We start from the raw sequence: 18,958 nt of genomic DNA, 5'->3' as shown, positions 1-18,958 counted from the left end.
CAGAAACTGTCCTACTCATCAAAACAAAAAATAGGTTACATGGTTTTGCTTTTTATTCTTTCTCTCTTTCTCCACCTCTTTAAACCTTATGCTTGCCTTATAATTTAGGAGCTGACAGATTCCTGAACTCTTTATAGAGACCCCTTTGAAGAGTGCGGTCCAGTCCTAAAACAAATTCAAAGTCCTCGGACACAAACACAGGACTGAGATTAGTTAATGCATACTGAAGTGTTTTAACCTTTTAAACCAACGTTGAACTTTACAGAGAATTATAGATTATAGAACTGACTTTCATATTCGTAAAGCTGTCAGATTTCATGCATGTATGATGTTACACACACGGGGTTCGTGTGCTTGGCATTACACTCTGTCACTGACTGTTACTGATTATGGATGGATCACAACAGCAGGTGAGTGGATTCGAATGAAAGGCGTCAAGAACGCAGCTTCCATGACTGATTATCTCTTACCAAAAAGCATGCGAAAGTTCAGTTACAGAATAGAAACACAACTGATGGGCGCGCACACACACACACACTTTCCCCAAACCCTCTTTCAACATGAACACAGCTGTGTGCATATCATATATATGTGCACACTTCAGTACCTTGGAGAGCAGTGACCTCTTAACATTTCTGTCATGCCAGACTTTTTAAAGCTCTTCAAAACAAAATGGCATTTCAAAACTAATCCTCAAAAACAAAACAGTAAGAAGATACACATAAGAGTATCACTGAAAAAAATCTGTAATAACAATTGCTGCAATTTTATTCATTTACTGCATTTTGTAACGATCTTACTTTTGATTGGGGTGTTCCAATAAGAAGTAACCCTGATGTAACCATGATGGTGCAAAAAAACAGCTAATCTGCACAGTAGGACTGTCATAATGCATTTTCACTCAACAATTATCGTGGTCAAAAGATTCACAGTAACAATATTCATAGAAAATTTGAAGAAAAAATTAGTCAAATTAATGTTTAACTTGACTTTGTTTCTGTCTCCTTTTTGACTAATCAAATATATCCAAAATATATGTAAGGAGGTGGGGACAGAGTCAGTAACCATAACTGTACAAAAGCATACATAAAGAATACTTACACTGAATGAAAAGTGAAAAGGCAACCCACTGAAGTGACAAACAAAGGATCCACAAGCCCACTAGATTATTTACAGGATTTTTTTATATCAGGATTATCGTGACACCTCTACTGCACAACGACCTGGAGATGTTGCCCTTAACACCAGCCATTTATGTATTTTCTAGTTACTGGAGTTATTAGTCACTGCATGTGAACTGTGGAGGCACAGAGATCAGACAGAGGCATAGAACTATTTAAACTATATGTGCCCCCTGAATTACCATCATAGACAATAATATAACGAAAATGTATCTCTCGGGGGATTTTTTTTTTCTGACATGTTGCACATAGCTTATCTCAACAAGTATATTTGTTAACTTATCTTATCTTAGTATATTTATAAGATAAGATGAACTTTATTCATCCCCAAGCGGGGGATGAATAAACCCTACCTGGTTGGACCAGGGAGTCCACAGATTGACAGTATCTCCGGGTGCTGCCATACTCCATTTTGTAAAAAAAAAAAGCTCTTAAAATTCACAGGAGCTTTGGGTGAAAAAATTTTCAAAAATCCCAGGGTCACTGCCTCTGGTGTCTGAAAGGGTTATCATGGAGATCTGTAAGTCTAGGCGCTTAAGAGATTGACGGTCCATATGAAGCATAGGGCAGGTTCTCTGTGTTTCTAAGGTGAGCAGCAGACCGCTTAACCGGTCAATCCTCCAACTGTGTACCGACACACTGAGCTTAGGGCCAGGACACTATGAACCCAGTAATGAGCACCTCCCCTTGCACGTTACCAGAAACTAAATCAACTACTGCCCCTATAGATAAATGACAACTGCACAGGATAGCTCTCCTCATGCGTCCTCTCCTCTTTCTGTTGCCTGCCCCTTTCTCCTACTCAGCACAGTGAGGAAAGGGAGAGCTGCCATACCCCAAAAATGAAAACAGTCACAGAGTGTCTGATAGAGAATCTGAGAGAAAAAAAAAAGGGGACATGTGCCTCTAAAACTGAATTCAGTCTCAGCTAAACCAAATCTCCTATCTGTCTCCTGGTCCTTGGAGCATTTATCTTGATCTTTGCATGTGATGTATGAAGTTATGTCTTCTCCACTTGTGACTCCTGGCTTTCCTTTCTTCATATCTTCCTTGTTCTGTTTCTTAGTATGGCTTGACCGCCTCCTAAGCTCCTAAGACTCTGAACATGAGACAAGAGTACAGCAAAGTCCGTCCTGGGGTGTATAGTTACTGTGAGCAGGGTCACAGACCCCCTGCTTCCCCCAAACCAACGTCACACTCATACACATTTCAAGTTGAGGCTGCAGGCGGGGTGTGACAGACAGCCAAGTAGAAGATGAGAGAGGAACAGGTGATATATTATGACTGACAGGGTCACAGACAGAAGCCTTTCCACTGTCCCCATCAGTCATGATGGATTAACTATGAGTTTCCCGTGAAGTTAGAGAGAGCAGCTAATTATGGTCAGAAGAAAGATAAAATTCGAGTAAGCTGAGATGGAGGAAGTTCAAAGCAAGTTCAAGATATGCTAGCAAGCTCAAATTGCTTGGTAATGATTCAGCAGAATTCTTCACTGCACCTTCACACAAAGAGACCACTAAGGCTTGACTCAAGTGGTTACAAGCTATCCTCACTCAAAAAAATCCACAGCGAAAATGCCACTAACTGAAACGTTCCCCTCCAGTCAAAAAATGTGTTTTTCTTGTGTGTGTTTGAGTTTCACAGTTCTGAATATCATATGTGGAAAGTGTGACATTAGAAAGATGCCTTCACCTGCATTGCTGAAAGTTTAAATATTCTGTGCTGACTGAAAAACTATTAGAAATACTGAAGGACTCTCAGGTGGTAATTATCATGTTTTTCAGCAAAAACCATGTTAGATTGTTTTTTAAGTATGCTTTAATGCATGCGTGTAGAGGATCTTTAATGTTTTGTGTGTGAAACTCCTGTAATGTTTGTGGACTCCAACATTTCCCTGCAGTGACACTATCCACGCATATAAAAGAAAAACTACTTTAGGTACCGGCTGCAAGCATGCACATCGCCATTTAAAAAATTCAAAATACAAAAATATTCAGTTTACAAAGATGTAAAACTGAGAAAAGCAGACAATCACAGGATGTTAGGCTCTTTTGCTTGATAAATGACATAAATATCAAAACTACTGTACTTTTGGGCTGTTTGATAAAGCCATTGACGGGCTGCTTGCATCACTGATTTCAACTCATCCAAGCTACTCAGACCGGCAGCGAGACACCCTGCTGGTGGAGACACACTCATGTTTCGGTCTATTCTTCACAGGGACACAGCACAATGCCTTCTTCTGCTGTCAGATCCTCTTCCCTGCTTTCCTTTCAAACAAGTAATCAGAGAAGCAGATCAGCAGACCCTGAGATCAGTCCATCCACGCTTTGAATACCGGTGCACTTATCCGCCTCTATTTACACAGCAACTTCACTGAACACATTTTCAATGAATTATTCAACTGAAGCTGAAGGGGAACTTACCAGTTTTACTCATCAGTCAGTTTACAGGTGTTGGGGAGTGCTAGTGGGCCTGATCTCGAGAAGGTCTTCCACACCTTTGTTTCCTCTCAGTTATTTTAACTGAATACATTATATTGAGGACTGAGCCAAAAAGCAATTTCATGCTTTCAGTTAGTACAAAGCATAACTGCTTGGCTTTTAGTTTAGATTAGATTAGATTCAACAGATTACTGTCATTACACATGTACAAGTACAAAGCAACGAAACGCAGTATTTTGTGGAGGCATAGAGATCAGACAGAGGCATAGAACTATTTAAACTATATGTGCCCCCTGAATTACCATCATAGACAATAATATATATCCTAGTATTTTGACAAATACTAGGAAAAAAAATTTCATTGGCTTTGTTTTAACCTTTCTTTACTGATTTTAAGATTTCACCTTTAAATCATTTCAGTTTAGCTCACAGCTACTTTGCTGAATTGCTGCTCTCTTATGAGCCAGGGCACAGCCTCAGACCCTCAGCCAGGCCTCTGGCTGGTCCTGAATCCCAACTCAAGACAAACGCGAACAGAATTTGGCAGTCCAAGTTCCCCAACTCTGGAAATGGAAGTGTATGAGGATCTGAGGCTTGAAGACTGAGTGACATATTTTAAGTTACACTGAGTGACATCTTTAAAAATTACACATACATATAAGACTCACCCCCACTGATACTGATGACTGAAAAAACACTCTATATCAAAAGTAAGTAGTCTATCTCTATTAAAATATTTAAGCACTGAATGGGTTTACAAAACCTTTACTTTTGATTCTTAAGTAAATTTAATAGGAAATAGTTAAGTAAAACATTGTGATCAAGAGCCTCAGATCACACTTGAATTCATTAAAACTTTGTTCTGGCAGTTTGTATTCAAAATAATACCTTACTATCTCAATGAAATATATAGAGACAAATGTATATGTAACACAAAAGCAAACGTGGCCAATGTATCTTTGTCATCTACCAGTCCCCTTGGCCAGTGAGTCAAATAGTTAATTTCAGACACTGTTAACACTACATTGTTTTGTAAACTGCAAGAAACAGTTGCTTATAATAACATATTACACTGCATAGATTTATGCAGACATGGAGCACTGCCAACAAAGTATAATAAGGATCCTTTACAGCGGCAACGAACCACAGCACTACAGGGACAGTACATCATCCCTTTGTCTCTGAACAAATACATGCAAAATGCTGCTTTTCTATAGTTTCAGTCTGAGTACAGAAGATTGCATGTTACTTGGTGTGTGTATGTGTGTGTGTGTTCTCACCCTGTGTCTGTATGAGATGAAGTATCTTTGCAGTGACCTGTCTTGCTGTTTCTACATCCCTCACCATGGCCTCTCCATTCATCCTCTCCAGTTGGCCCAGGAGCATCAGTACCCTGGAGTTACTGGGGACCCTAGAAACACAAAGACATTTTTACCTTTAGGAGGAGTGTATGTTGCAGGATGACTTCATTTATAAATGAATTCCTCTATAACCCTTTGGAGAGATAATAAATAAAGAAGGAATAAAATATTGTATATTCAAGTTCATATGAAAAGGGCAGAGATTGGTACCACACACACAGGGCAAGATGACGGATCTGCATTTACAAACACAGTAAGTAGAAGTCTGGCTGTCTAAGATTATAAGAGCAGGATGGGTCAGTATATTGCGCAAGTAAGTCAAAGTAGCTAGAACTGGGTGACACTGGAGAACAAATAAAAAGCAACAACTCATATGTACGAATGTCTTTATATGTCCACAGTGGGCCAAATGTGTCTTAACCAAATAAAAAATAGTAGCAACCAATAAAAATAGCTTTTTTCTGTTTTATACTGCCATACAAAAAAAAAACAGTTTCTAAAACAGGGGCAGTCTCCTTGTGCTTCACTATTTCTGGGATAGTGACCCATCCCCCATTTAACCTTAGCACAGCCGCACTGAACTGGAAACACAAGGTTAAAGGGCAGCTGTCGGTAAAGTAACTGCAAACATGGAAGAGAGAATCAAAACTCTGATTGTACCCAGTAGAGCTGAGTTTCTCATATGCCCTTATAAAGTGATGAGGAGGGAGAGAGAGGGAGAGAGAGAGAGAGAGAGAGAGAGAGAGAGAGAGAGAGAAAGCTGGCTAAGACAGATAAAGTGGAAAAATAGCAAGAATGATGAAAAAGTGATGCAAGTATAGACAAAGGAAAACACTAGAGCCTAAATAAAGACATTGCATAATGGCATAATGCAGAAAGATTAGCAAAGATCAACTAGAAAAATGTGCAATTATAAATATCACAAATACACTTGAATTCTTTGTGTCAATACAAATGTAGTATATGGAAGGGTTTAAGCTGTGTTTCACAAACATGTTTCACATATAGACATTGCAAGAAGAAGTCAGACAGAAACGGGACAGAAACTGGCGCACTGACAGCTAAACCGCAGAACAGTACAAAAGCAGGATCACCTCAGGGAGGGTAAAGGCAAGCATTCAGTGTGAGAGATATACAGACACTACACAAACAGATGGTTGTGACAGAGCAGCTTTCACACTGAAATACATGCACGCACATCACAGGCCTGCAGGTGTGTTTGGGTATGTGTAAGAACCTGGATTTTCTTCATGGTAAAGCAACTCACCCCTTCTCTGTGGCCATTTTGGGTTTGTTCATTTTTACCACATCAACATTTCATTTCGTCTGCAAGAGAAAAAAGACCTCACTGTTAAAAAAAAAGACAAGCACAAACATTGTGTACAATTTTAGAAATGAGCATAATCAACCTTTGCCCTATGTGCCAAAATCACACTGAACACCCTCTACTGTAATCCAAGGCTATACTCAGCCCTGTAACTAATGATAAACTGCCCATAGCTGTGAATGTGTCTATCGGTCTATATGTGTCAGCCCTGTAACAAGCTTGTGACATGTATAGGGTGTACCTGCCTAGAAGGTAGGACCGGGCGGACTATTTAATTATCTCTGAGTTGGAAAACATTGTGGAAATAGTAAAAAGCCATGCATGTATCTCAGGTGCGGAAAAGATCCGTTATTTAATTTTATTTTAATTTTTTGGAACAGGGCCCTCATTTCTATCAGTAATTTTAAAATAGGACATTTACTCTAGGTAATGGATGGATTGCACAACTGGGAATCAGTGGCTCCTGTGTTGAGTGTCAAATGCATGGCATTCCTAGAATTTAAGACCACATTGCGCAGAAAGAACTTTCAGTATACCGCCTCTCCAACATGACTCCAAGTTTTTAGGAGCAAGACACAGGTTTGGCATCATTATTTTGCAATGCACAACTGTCAGAAAAACATACCGGCATTGATGAAAGGAATTAATAAGCTCGAAGGCACACAATTCCCATGGATGAGACAATTTGGAACCACTAACTATTCCCATCCCAGCAAGTGACTACAGTAACAACTCAGCATGTTTCATTTTCACAAGGCCTCCCGGGAGAATAGATTATGTGTGAAGAATAGGGGTCAAGATGAGTCATAACAATGCTGCTGCAAAATTTAAAGCCATCAGTGGACATCGCTGCAACGAGCCTGCTCTCTCACCTCCTGTGTTTGCTGGGTGGTTCATCGGTCTCTCTGCTCATTATACAGGTGGATCATTAAGGTAACCTGGAACAACTGAGGGCTCCAGTGTGTTCCCAGGTTATTTAAGCCTGGCTGCAGTACAGCTTGCACTCAGCTCCTGGGAAGTTTATCCTTTTGCACCTTACAACACATCACAATTTTACTCATGTACATCACACACACCAATGACTTTACTGATTCACACATCCTATATTTAATTTGGCAATTTAATTGGTCCAATTTGATTTAATTTAAAAATAAATCTTTAAATGTTTGCCATGGTGTGGGGTCCCCTCTTTGCTGTAACCTCCTGATCAGAGTCATGACAATGACTAGTGCCAGATAAATAATGTTTTTTCACATCGCACTTTAATAACAAAGTTGAATTTACTTAAAATGACCCACAAAAACACAGCTGAAAATATTTTTCAATTAAAGTTAAGTTTTCACTAAAGCTTTCATCAAACTCCTCTGTCAGGTTTTCCAAATGTTGCAGAGTCAGACCGCAACAGTCCGCCACCCTTTCTTACTAGACAAGCACAACCAGATAAACACACCTGAGGATAGAGGTCACTCTTAAGGAGGGCTTAAGGAAGCTATCTACCACGAAGAGTCCTCTGTGTTAAGGATCTGAAGCGTTTTCCCAAGAAGCTGTACAACTGACATGTTGTGGAGGCCAACTTATGTGGGACAGATGGTACCTTCCCACAATAACCCCATAGGGCTGCCTCCTTCCACACACAAGAATCCAGAATACATTTAAAAAACATGATAAGCTACTATCAAAACTCCAGCCTGCCCTGTCAGGAAATTTAGGCTTGTCACTGACACTGTCACTATGCTGCTGTTAGCGAGGCAATTTTACGAGATGCTAAGTTAGATGAGCTGAGGTTGGTGTTCGTTGCACCTGCTAGACTGGTCACTCATTAACGGCCGTCTGTCTGCGACAGACGACTAGCTAACTGAATGTGCTAACAATAAAGCTAAATAAACACAGGCGGTGCTAGCTAAAGCACTAGGCCTGTATAACACTAACAAGAACGTGGATTGTACAAACCTGTATAGAAATGAATAGTTATCCCATTCAGGGAAGGCCAATTCCAACAAAAGCGGCACTACTACTCTGTGCCTACCGTTGCTTGAAACGCCCTGATGATGTTGTGATGAGACCAGCCCCAACTGTCAGAGGGGAAGGGCTGTCCCTTAGCCACGCGAGAGTACGTCCCTCTGTGCAGTTTTAGGCGCAGTTGGGGAGAGGAGGGTCCTGGTTTGAAGTTAGTACTAAAGGATCCATAGTGGTCTTGTTTCAGGATCAAATTCTCGAATGAGCAAAGTGCATCATAACCATCAAAATAAAACATTAATGTGGATTTGTACTCACACCGGCCATGCTATAAACTGTTCACGATGACATCCAAAGACTACATTTCCCATATGGACAGTGGCCTATGACGTTCAAATTATGCGCCAATTTTTACAGTCTTTGAGGAGATCTTTATTAGCTACATGGTTAAGACAAAATACTAAGGTATGTGTTAATTTACAACGAAAATGTGGATTTCTAACAACAGATTTCGTGTTTCGTATACCCGATTTGATTGTATACCCTATTACACTGACGATATTCGGGTTTTGTTCTCAGAAAACATCCTATGTGGGCAACATTAGCTTGTTAGCACACGGTATTACAAGCTATTTTGACGTTGGTAATAGCTAGCTAACATGTCCTGTGCATCTCATATCTTTTGGTATCATACACGAGTAATCTGAACTACTCTCAGTCTTTGTGTATACTTTTATAAACACTAATTTAGACTAACTCATATAAGCTGAAAGTTACTCTCGTGTATCTGTTTGACGTGTAACTGTTAGGTAAGAACTCTTCCTCTCAATGAGATGTCTCTTAAAGCCCAACTGAAGGAAATGCATCAGTATCTTGCTTAATCAACATCTGAAGGTAAACTCGATTGCAGTTTGTTTGTACACACGTCATTGGCTACAGTTGTTGTCTCTTGGATAAGTTTGTAAATCTCTATCAAAATTTATTTAGGGATATCTAATAGTTCTGGTATAAGGCAGATTATAAAATATACCTCCATAAATCATGTTGAAGATGAATAAATCAGTCATACAGAAATTACTTTTAGCTGTCACATGACATGTTCTTGATTTAAAAGGCTGAGACTTTCCTATGCACTCAAGGGTGCAATTTACACCTTTTTAGGCTCTATCTTAAGCTTCTCAAGTCAGTTTGCAGAGCGTGATGTTAATCCTCTGTTGCCCTAGATCATAACATACCACCTGTCTGTTACTCCATATTAATGTGTACAAGTTTTTTAGAACATACAGTGACCTATTGGAAATAAGTAACCATTTAGATTGGTCCTCATGTCTATATATATATAAACTCTGGACTATTACAAAATCCACAGCTGCTCAGTGTACATAAGAGATAGTGTCCTACACTTGTCTTGACTGTGCCGATTGCTTTGCATGTTTAAAGTTTGATCACCCAGCAGTCTGTTTGCCAACTAACCTTTAGAATGTACAGTGGAGAAGTGGGGGAATTTAGTAAATGATTGTGTCAGTGTAAATATGTATTTTACATTTACTGATTACTATGTATGTGAAGACAGCTGACTGCTTGTATGGACTGCTGTAACACCATAAGACCATTGACTCAAGGATTCAAGGAACTTTATTGTCATTTCAAACGTGTAGAAACATGAGGTGGAACGAAATTAGTTTCCCTGGTCCCGGTATAAGCCCAATAACCTACAAATACTAATGCTGTAAATATAAAAACAACACTATATAAATATGAAAACAACCAGAATAAAAGATATAACCAGTGAATAGGGACCAGATGGCAACAATATTTACAGCAGTATTGCAAGTCACTGTGACCTGTGATTTTAGCTCATATAATGTGGAATTCTCAAGTTGACATGATCTGTTTTACAGATTCATACTGTCTAGAGATGGTCCAGTACTCTTTTTCCTTCCTGACCCATTCCCATACCTGGACTTTGTTGTCAGTGAAGAGTATGGATCCAACACCAATGTGGGATGCTGCTAGGAAGTAGCAGGATCCCGTTTTTAATAAATCACATGGTGCCAGATCAGTGCAAAGATCTGTGTACTGTCACTAATGTTTTGGTATCTTCCAGTAGTTAATTAATGGTTCTGATAGCTGACATTTTGTAATTCTGAACAGTTTGTGTTGGTTCTCTTTTTGTTTTTCTTTAGTTGTCGCCATGGTGATGAAATCTGCAGTTGAGGATGATGATGCCGGCTGGGGGCTGGGAATCCCAGAAAAGATGAAGAACAATGTCAACTGGGTTGATATTACACATGAATTCAAGGGTGCATGTAAAGGTGTGGGTTCTGCTATGAATATGTGTGTATGGGGGGGGGGGGGGGGTCATATGTGTACAGTTATGGAATGGACTGACGTGTTCCTCTTTTTCTCTTTCCTTGTTCTTATCATCCTGTATTTATGCAGAGTTGAACCTTGGAGAGTTACTTCATGACAAACTGTGAGTACTGAGAGATTCTTTTTGCAGACTTACACATTTTAGCATACTCAGTTTACATAAACATTTTCCACTCCCTGCTAGGTGACATGAGTGAGCCTGCAAGCCACAAAAAGATAAGCATTGATGTCAATGGAAAGTCCTCAGAACTTTTTGGCATAAACACATTTGACTTAAACATACCTTTACCTGCATCAGCTATTGGATTGGTCTATAGATATCATCTTTGATCTGTTATTACTCTTCAAAGATTTATTGCACCTTTGTAAACACACATTAAAGCTTGTGTGCTATGGTGGCAGGTTTGGCTTGTTTGAGGCCATGTCAGCCATAGAGATGATGGATCCTAAGATGGACGCGGGAATGATTGGAAACCAGGTCAATAGGAAAGTGCTAAACTTCGAACAAGCTATAAAGGTACAGTACAGTCAAAACTGTAAATTTTCAGGAATTGAAACAGAAAGCCTCATTTTCTTTATTTAGATATGATTGCACCGTCTGCTTGAATTGTATTTTTCGATATATCCAGTATAATAAACCACATAGCTGTAAGTCATTGGTATTATTCTCTTGCGTTCATTGTAGGAGGGTGCCATCAAAGTGAAAGACCTTAGTCTTCCTGAACTCATCGGGATCATAGACACATGTTTCTGTTGTTTGGTGAGTTTTACTTTACAATAAGATAAACAGTGTGGGTTCTGTGTTTAATATGATTCTAGTGCTTTACATCTGACTGGTGGACTTTCTCTTTGAGTAGCTCTCCACCACAGGGATGTCAAAAGAGCGGCAACAGTCAGTCAGTTTCTAAGAAATTACTGAAATGTTGTTGAATTATGAGAGATGTGTTGCAGGCAGAAAGCTCCCTCGGGAAGTCACAGGGAATTGAAGATGTTTATCATTGTTCAGGAAAATGCCAAAATCATATTTTGCTTATGTTTTATTTATGCTCACTTCCTTGATAGCTATATTAAATTTTCACTATAGTGAGGGAATCCATAGTATATACCATGGTTTTCATTTTCTGTGAACCGACAAACAATGAAAAAAAAAATATGTTTTTTGTTTTTGTTTGTTTTTTCTAGTTATTCACGTCCACAGTGTGAAACGAAGAACTCACGTGTGCATGCTTGTGTGTGTATTCAGATTACATGGTTGGAGGGTCACTCCTTGGCACAGACTGTGTTCACCTGTCTGTATGTGCATAATCCCGACCTGATCGAGGAGCCGGCCCTCAAAGCCTTCGCCCTGGGCATCCTGAAGGTGTGCGACATTGCTCGAGAAAAAGTCAACAAAGCAGCTGTGTTCGAGGAGGTAAGCAACTTAGCGCAGCCTGTCTGTCTGTGTGTGTGGTGTGTGTATGTGTGTGTGTATCCGTAGTTTAAATTTGATAAGGGAACTTTTAGATTGCTGGAAGATACATATCACTGTAACATTTCAATGGATGGAAGGCATTATATTATGTGCAAATGTGTGTAGCAATATTTGAGTTACTGCCAAGGCTATTCATTTTCATCTTTGGTGTTTCATCATCCCGTATCCCATATCTTGGTGTCATATTTATGTGTCTTAATTGTCTTGATTTATATCATATTTGTTTGTAGGAGGATTTCCAGGCCATGACCTATGGCTTCAAGATGGCCAATAATGTCACAGACCTGCGTGTGACAGGTACTGCTACTGTATTGTGATAGTTAATAAAGTCTACAGCTTCACGTATACTGTGGACAACAGAGTAGAGTTACTGATCACTATCTGATGTCATCATTTGTTCTCCTAACAGGTATGCTGAAAGACGTGGAGGATGAGTTGCAGAGAAAAGTTAAGGTACTTTTTCCCTTGGACATATACTGCTATAATTTTTTCTTATACAAATACTGCTGGTAGAAATGCCGAGTATTTCATTGTGTATTGCTTTCTCTCCTGCTGCCTCAGAGCACACGCAGTCGACAGGGTGAGCAGCGAAACCCAGAGGTTGAGCTGGAGGTAAGTGAGGTTGTTCTTCCATGTCTGGAGCTTTTGCTGCAAATTTGTTTTTTGTTTTTTTTTTGTTTATTTGTTTTTTTAAAGCTGAACACAATTTGTTTCTCACTCATGTGCTTGCAGTTTCAACATAAAATGCTACAAGTATCAGATTGTCTCAATGTTCTATTAATTAATATTGAACCCTCCTTCTCAGTCTCTGCCTGTTAAAATTTGTTTTCCATCTGTCTATCAGAGTGTGGGACTCTCATGACCTTTTGAGACTCTGGAATGTCTCAAATATCAGATCCCAAAGTGGCTTTGCTGGGGTGGTCAAAAATAAAAAACTAAAATTAGTCCTTTTGTAGTTGTTTTTTTTTTTTTTTTTTTTTTTGGTTTGTTGAGCTTTATAGACAAATTTGGAAATACTCATATTAATAGCTTTGCAAGTACATGTGTATCTGTTCAATGTATTCATACTTTATTTTTCCAGCACCAGCAGTGTTTGGCACTTTTCAATAGAATAAAATTCACACGCCTTCTACTGACTGCACTGATCACCTTCACCAAGAAAGAGGTAACGCATACGAACACATCAGACAGTGCTGTCACATGCATGTTAAAATGTTCCTCTGCAAACAGTACTGTATCAAAGTATCTTGTGTGTACCGTACTTGTATGTTACATTGTACATTTATCTATTTGTTTTTGTGTGTGTTTCTGTTGTGCTGTTGTTTGTATCAGACCAGCTCGGTGGGCGAGGCCCAGAAGCTTGTGGCCCAGGCAGCTGACCTGTTATCAGCCATTCATTCCAGTATTCAGCACGGCATCCAGTCACAGAATGACACTACTAAAGGAGGTAACACTCAAACACGCTCACACAGCTGCAGAGTCAAGCATATAGATGCACACACATGCCGCACATACTTAGGATTCAGCTTGTAAATTAGTCAGTCAACTGCATTGCAGAAAGTATTAAATGCTGTATACATTATGTATATGTACATTCTTGCTCTCCAGCCTTCCAGGTAAGTAATCACAGCTAAAAAAAAAAAAAAAAAGTTCAGTTCATTTTTACCTTTCTCCTTATCTTTATTGGATTTACTCTTTCTTTCTCATCTCAAAATGTGCCCTGTGTTGACCTTGTTTTTCTGTGCATGCTGCAGACCACCCCATCATGATGGGCTTTGAGCCCCTGGTGAATCAGAGACTTCTGCCGCCTACCTTTCCCCGCTATGCTAAGATCATTAAGAGAGAGGACATGGTGGCCTACTTCAGCAAACTCATAGAACGCATCAAGACCGTCTGTGACGTAATCAATACCACCAACCTGCATGGCATACTGGTATTTACGCATTTCCAGATGTTTGCTGACATTCTGAACCTAAAATAAGCAGCTATTCATTTTATTATGTCCATGCCCCCAGTTCAGTGAAAAAAGCCTCGCTGCCAATCAGATTGTAACTGGCACATGATGTGGAATTTATGTGTCAGTTTTTAAGTAGTTTATCACCCCATGCATGCACATGCTTTCTAGTATATAAAAAAAAATGAGGTGATGTTAATATTGTGTTTGTGGTTTTACCAGGATTTCTTCTGTGAGTTCAGTGAACAGTCCCCCTGTGTGCTGTCCAGATCTCTTCTTCAGGTGAGTTAATTTTGATTCAGAAGCATCACTGTTCTTTCTCTGATGCCTGCGGAGAGACTCCTAATAGTTTATATACAGGGTTCCTACGCAGTATGGAAATGTATGTCCCTTTTGTCTTTTAAAATGTAAAATTCAAAAGAGAGTGTTTTATTACTGTTTATTCACATAATAAACATCTATCTATTTGTAAAATAGAATATATTAATATCTGTTGTCAAATATGCTCTGAACTTGAGTCTGGAGTCTGTAAGTATTGAATTTTGAAATGGAAAATGTGTAATAACCATATATGCATATAAAAAATAGATTTTAAAACTCTGATGTCATATAATCTTACCATTAAAAACATGTTATTTTAAAACCCAGTGTATAGGATCTAAACGGATTGTTTTCCTTGATCCAGACAACGTTCCTGATAGATAATAAGAAAGTGTTCGGGACCCACCTGATGCAGGACATGATTAAAGATGCTCTGAGATACTTCGTCAGCCCACCTGTTCTCTCCTACAAGTAAGTCTGTCAATGGTTTATTGATTAAACCCTCAACATGTGAATCATTTAATGTCATTCAAGTTTTAATAGAGTTGCTTGAGGGCTGATTTTGACCTTTGTGTGTGTGTGTGTGTGTGTGTGTGTGTGTGTGTGTGTGTGTGTGTGTGTGACTTTGACTGTGTGTCTTTCTCCAGGTGTTGTCTATTCAACAACCACCAGGCCAAGGACTACATTGATTCCTTTGTTACACACTGCTCTAGGGTATGTTACCTCTTCAGTATCATAGTCTGTTTCTCTGCTGCATTCTCATACCTCACTCACCGCACTCAGTGAGCATTGCGTGCTGCTTTCACTTCTGAAGAAGAAGAATCAGCTTTATTGACAGTATATATATTTTTACATACACACACTGAATTCGTCTTCTGCATTTGACCCATCCTTAGTTGAACACACACATGCAACACCCGGCATATTACATGCAGTGAAACACACACAGGAGCAGTGGGTAGCATCAAGCGCCCGGGGAGCAAATTGGGGGGTTAAGTGCCATGATCGCAAGCCGCTTCTCCAACCTCTAGGCCACGGCTGCCCCCTCCTTTTATTTATTTATTTTTTTAGTTTATTTATTTATTTCTTTTTAATCCGTTTTAGTATTTGAGTAAAAAGTGAATAGTTTAGAAAAATGTACTGTTGCTGCCTCAAATGAAAGTTTGATAAAAAGTGTGGTATCTAGTGAGATGTAAAGTTACATTTTAAGTTCTGCTATTGAAGTATGAACTAATCTGCCATCAATGACATGAATACGCAAATGAAGAAGCTGTGTGTTTAATCGTGTCTTGTCAATTCTCCCTGCAGCCGTTCTGCAGTCTGATCCAGATCCACGGACACAACCGAGCTCGCCAGAGAGACAAGCTCGGTCACATTCTTGAAGAGTTTGCCACACTGCAGGATGAGGTGAACAGCTGTTTCCTCTGTTGAACTTTTTCTTTACAAGACCACAGTTTTTGCATTTTGCACCACACGTTAGGTGGAGATACCGACAGGAAACCTCTGGTTATATAATAATGGACCCATTGCTCCCTTTCTGTTTGCTGCGGTTTTCTTCCACTAACTCTGAGAGCAGTTGTGATTTTATCATTTATTCTTGTTTTGCACACCACAGGCAGAGAAGGTGGATGCAGCCCTGCACAGCTTGCTGATGAAACTTGAGCCTCAGCGACAGCATCTGGCCTGTCTCGGCACATGGATTCTCTACCATAACCTGAGGATCATGATCCAGTATCTGCTGAGTGGCTTTGAACTAGAGCTGTACAGCATGCATGAGTACTACTACATCTACTGGTGAGAACACACATGATTTTGTTTTTTGTTCTTGGCTTCAACTGGTGCATCTGGCAGGCTCCCAGTGAAAGCACCCGAAATCACATCTCTGTTTGTTTTTGGCTGTAGGTACTTGTCAGAGTTCCTGTATGCGTGGCTGATGTCCACTCTGAGCAGAGCCGACTCCTCTCAGATGGCAGAGGAGCGTATTCTGGAGGAGCAGCTGAAAGGACGCAGCAGCAAAAAGACCAAGAAGAAGAAAAAAGGTACCGTATGCTCTACTGTAGCGTCCGTGGCTGAAGTTTGATTCACAGAGTGTGACGGCATCAGATTGACCACAGTCTGCACAAAGGTGATCTCCCTGTAGGTACTTGTGTTAATAATGTCACTTGTGGGTTTCCTCTGCAGTTCGTCCTCTCAGCAAGGAGATTACCATGAGTCAGGCCTACCAGAACATGTGCGCCGGCATGTACAAGGTAGGAAATCACTATAGCTGCTCTTTTGACCTGTCTTCTCTCTTATTTGACACACACACACTGCAGTGTTGTCCATCCACTCTGCCTGTGTCTCTCTCCTCAGACTATGGTAGCTTTGGATATGGACGGGAAGGTGCGAAAGCCTCAGTTTGAGTTGGACAGCGAGCAGGTTCGCTATGAGCATCGCTTTGCCCCCTTCAACAGTGTGGTCACGCCTCCACCTGTGCACTACATCCAGTTCAAGGTACTGTAGTGGGCTCTCCTAATTATTCCTTTCCTTCCTCCTCCACTGTTCACTTCTTTTAGTTCCCCCTTTTCTCCTTATCATATTTCTGTCACTACATACCATCTGTGCTTTTTGTCCCCCTTTTTGCCCTTTGTTTGACTTGCAGTTGTGCAGTTTTCCTGCTCTCTCTGACATCACCCTTCTCGCCCTCTCCAGGAGATGTCTGATCTGAAGAAATACAATCCTCCGCCAGGCTCCGCTGACCTCTACCTGGCCGCCAGTAAACACTTCCAGCAGGCCAAGCTCATCCTAGAAAATGTACCCAGCCCAGACCCTGAGGTCAGGAAACTGAACTTTTGCCAAAGCCATTTTGTGTTTTATGTTATTAGATTTTCATTGAAAACATTTTGTTCTTGAAAACATTTTCTCATTTACACCTGTTCTACTCTTTGGTAAATCATTTCACGGTACATCAGCTAAGTAGTTTGTTTAAGTGGTCTAAGTGGTCTTTTTCCAGAGTTCTCAATTATCAGTAACTAGTTTATTATTGATAACAGGTAAACCGCATACTGAAGGTGGCCAAGCCCAACATTGTGGTCATGAAGCTGCTGGCCGGAGGACACAAGAAGGAGACCAAGGTGACATAATATATGCACTGTCTGGATTATCATTTGGTTCAGTGGGGGCAGTTAATACATAATAACTTTTTATAGTCCTGAAATGTGTATTTAAAAGTAGGTAACCCATACACAGTGGTGTTTAATTGACATGCATTATGAGAGGCTTGTCTTAATGTTGGTTAGCATCTTTTATAATGGCTGTTCCATATTGTGAAAACTTTGTTGGAGTAATATGACAAATTTCTGCATCTCCAGGTGCTCCCAGAATTTGACTTCTCGGCTCACAAGTACTTTCCTGTGGTCAAGATTATCTGATTCCTGTCGGCAGAATGGGGTGATATATGAGCGCCATCACTGAGACCATCAGCTGTAAAGACCGCACCCTCACCTCAACAAGTTTGCAGTGGCCCTGATGCAGTCCATGTCTGAACAATGTGTGTGATGCACCTAACTGTAAAGTTGTGTATAGGAGTGTTTGATACACCCGACTCTTTTGTTTTTTCACCTGAATGATAGATGAGTCACGAGAAACCAGACCAGAAAACACGCAACTGGACCTAAATGAGTGACAGTATCTACATCTGCATCTGTGTGTGTTTGTTTGTGTGTGTGTGTGTGTGTGTGCGTGCGTGCGTGCGTGTCCCTGAGAGTCATGGTGCTTCTGCACAAAGAACTGGCCAATGGCAATTTTTTGTATAAGCTGCCTCCAGAACAGTCTTGTAAAAGAACAGCTGTAATGATAATGGGTGCATATCATTCAAACATATGAAACCTTTCTATATATTTATGTGCTTATCTGAATGAAACTGTTGAGCCTGAAAAGAATACAGTATCTTGTCATACCTCGCACAGCACCAGTTTCATCTGTTAGATATCCTAAATTCACTACTTCATAGCAGTGGTACAATACTGAGATACTTTCCAGCCTAGTGAACCATCTGCACTGCTTCCTCAAATCAACACCAGCAGCTCCAGAGATCTGAAAAGCTACAGCAGTAAACAATAAAACATGTTTTTGTAACGTGTTAAGAGCTCTCTTAAAGACACTCATATCTGGTAAACTGTGGAACCTCATGAGCTAATGAAAGCTTCAAGTAAGAGGCTTAAACACACACTCGGTTGTGGTTTTATCGCTGCAGTTGCTCCTGAATCCCGGGTTTATCATTCTCAATGCATGCTCAGTGCTGGTACACCTCAAGCTGCTGGGACTCTGGGCTTGAAACAATGCATCAGAAAAGCAACTTTTACTTTAAAGATTTGACAAGCTAATTTCCCCTCAGGGATGAATAAAGTCATCTATCTATCTATCTAAATCTACTGTCTCAACATTGCTCACTCATCACACTGTCTATCTTGACTGTGCCAACCTGCTGGCTCTGGACTGCAAGTAAGTAACAATCTGAATGTACTGTAGTTGGAGGGGAAAAGAACTCATGAGTGAGAGCCAACACAAGGACAAATCTGATCAAGATGAC

At 40.2% G+C, this 18,958-nt stretch overlaps 2 protein-coding genes across 13 annotated transcripts in view; one reads left to right on the top strand and one right to left on the bottom strand.

The window, feature by feature from the left end:
• agtpbp1 (ATP/GTP binding carboxypeptidase 1) overlaps positions 1–8,479 on the bottom strand; it is a 47,059-nt gene extending 38,580 nt beyond the window's left edge. For 6 of the 11 annotated variants that reach the window (XM_046387583.1, XM_046387580.1, XM_046387581.1 and 3 more), the window contains exons 1-3: positions 8,264–8,437; positions 6,254–6,312; positions 4,906–5,036 (exon numbers count right to left, since the gene is read on the bottom strand). In XM_046387583.1, coding sequence (XP_046243539.1) covers positions 4,906–5,036; positions 6,254–6,285 — 163 coding nt within the window. In that variant the 5' untranslated portion in view covers positions 6,286–6,312; positions 8,264–8,437. Of the gene's footprint in view, positions 1–4,905; positions 5,037–6,253; positions 6,335–7,185; positions 7,348–8,263 lie in introns of all 11 variants that reach the window. The other 5 variants (XM_046387584.1, XM_046387586.1, XM_046387582.1 and 2 more) reach the window with 5 other exon arrangements.
• A 121-nt stretch (positions 8,480–8,600) lies between these two features.
• Positions 8,601–18,308, top strand: naa35 (N-alpha-acetyltransferase 35, NatC auxiliary subunit). 2 transcript variants are annotated; one of them, XM_046387593.1, is made up of 24 exons: positions 8,601–8,734; positions 9,079–9,163; positions 10,456–10,584; positions 10,712–10,745; positions 11,045–11,159; positions 11,328–11,402; positions 11,886–12,053; positions 12,344–12,410; positions 12,523–12,566; positions 12,675–12,725; positions 13,195–13,278; positions 13,446–13,560; positions 13,868–14,046; positions 14,290–14,349; positions 14,753–14,859; positions 15,036–15,102; positions 15,697–15,795; positions 16,004–16,182; positions 16,291–16,427; positions 16,570–16,637; positions 16,741–16,881; positions 17,080–17,202; positions 17,421–17,501; positions 17,739–18,308. In XM_046387593.1, exons 3-24 carry the CDS (start codon positions 10,464–10,466, stop codon positions 17,796–17,798), a joined length of 2,175 nt encoding a protein of 724 aa, XP_046243549.1. In that variant the 5' UTR covers positions 8,601–8,734; positions 9,079–9,163; positions 10,456–10,463; the 3' UTR covers positions 17,799–18,308. The 2 variants fall into 2 exon arrangements, with proteins under 2 accessions (XP_046243549.1, XP_046243548.1); XM_046387592.1 differs by lacking the exon at positions 9,079–9,163 and having other exon boundaries at positions 8,609–8,734.
• The last annotated feature ends 650 nt before the right edge of the window (positions 18,309–18,958 follow it).

Source organism: Scatophagus argus, chromosome 4 (assembly GCF_020382885.2).
Source record: "Scatophagus argus isolate fScaArg1 chromosome 4, fScaArg1.pri, whole genome shotgun sequence".
Lineage (NCBI taxonomy): Eukaryota > Metazoa > Chordata > Actinopteri > Scatophagidae > Scatophagus > Scatophagus argus.
This window is presented reverse-complemented; position numbering and strand designations above follow the sequence as displayed.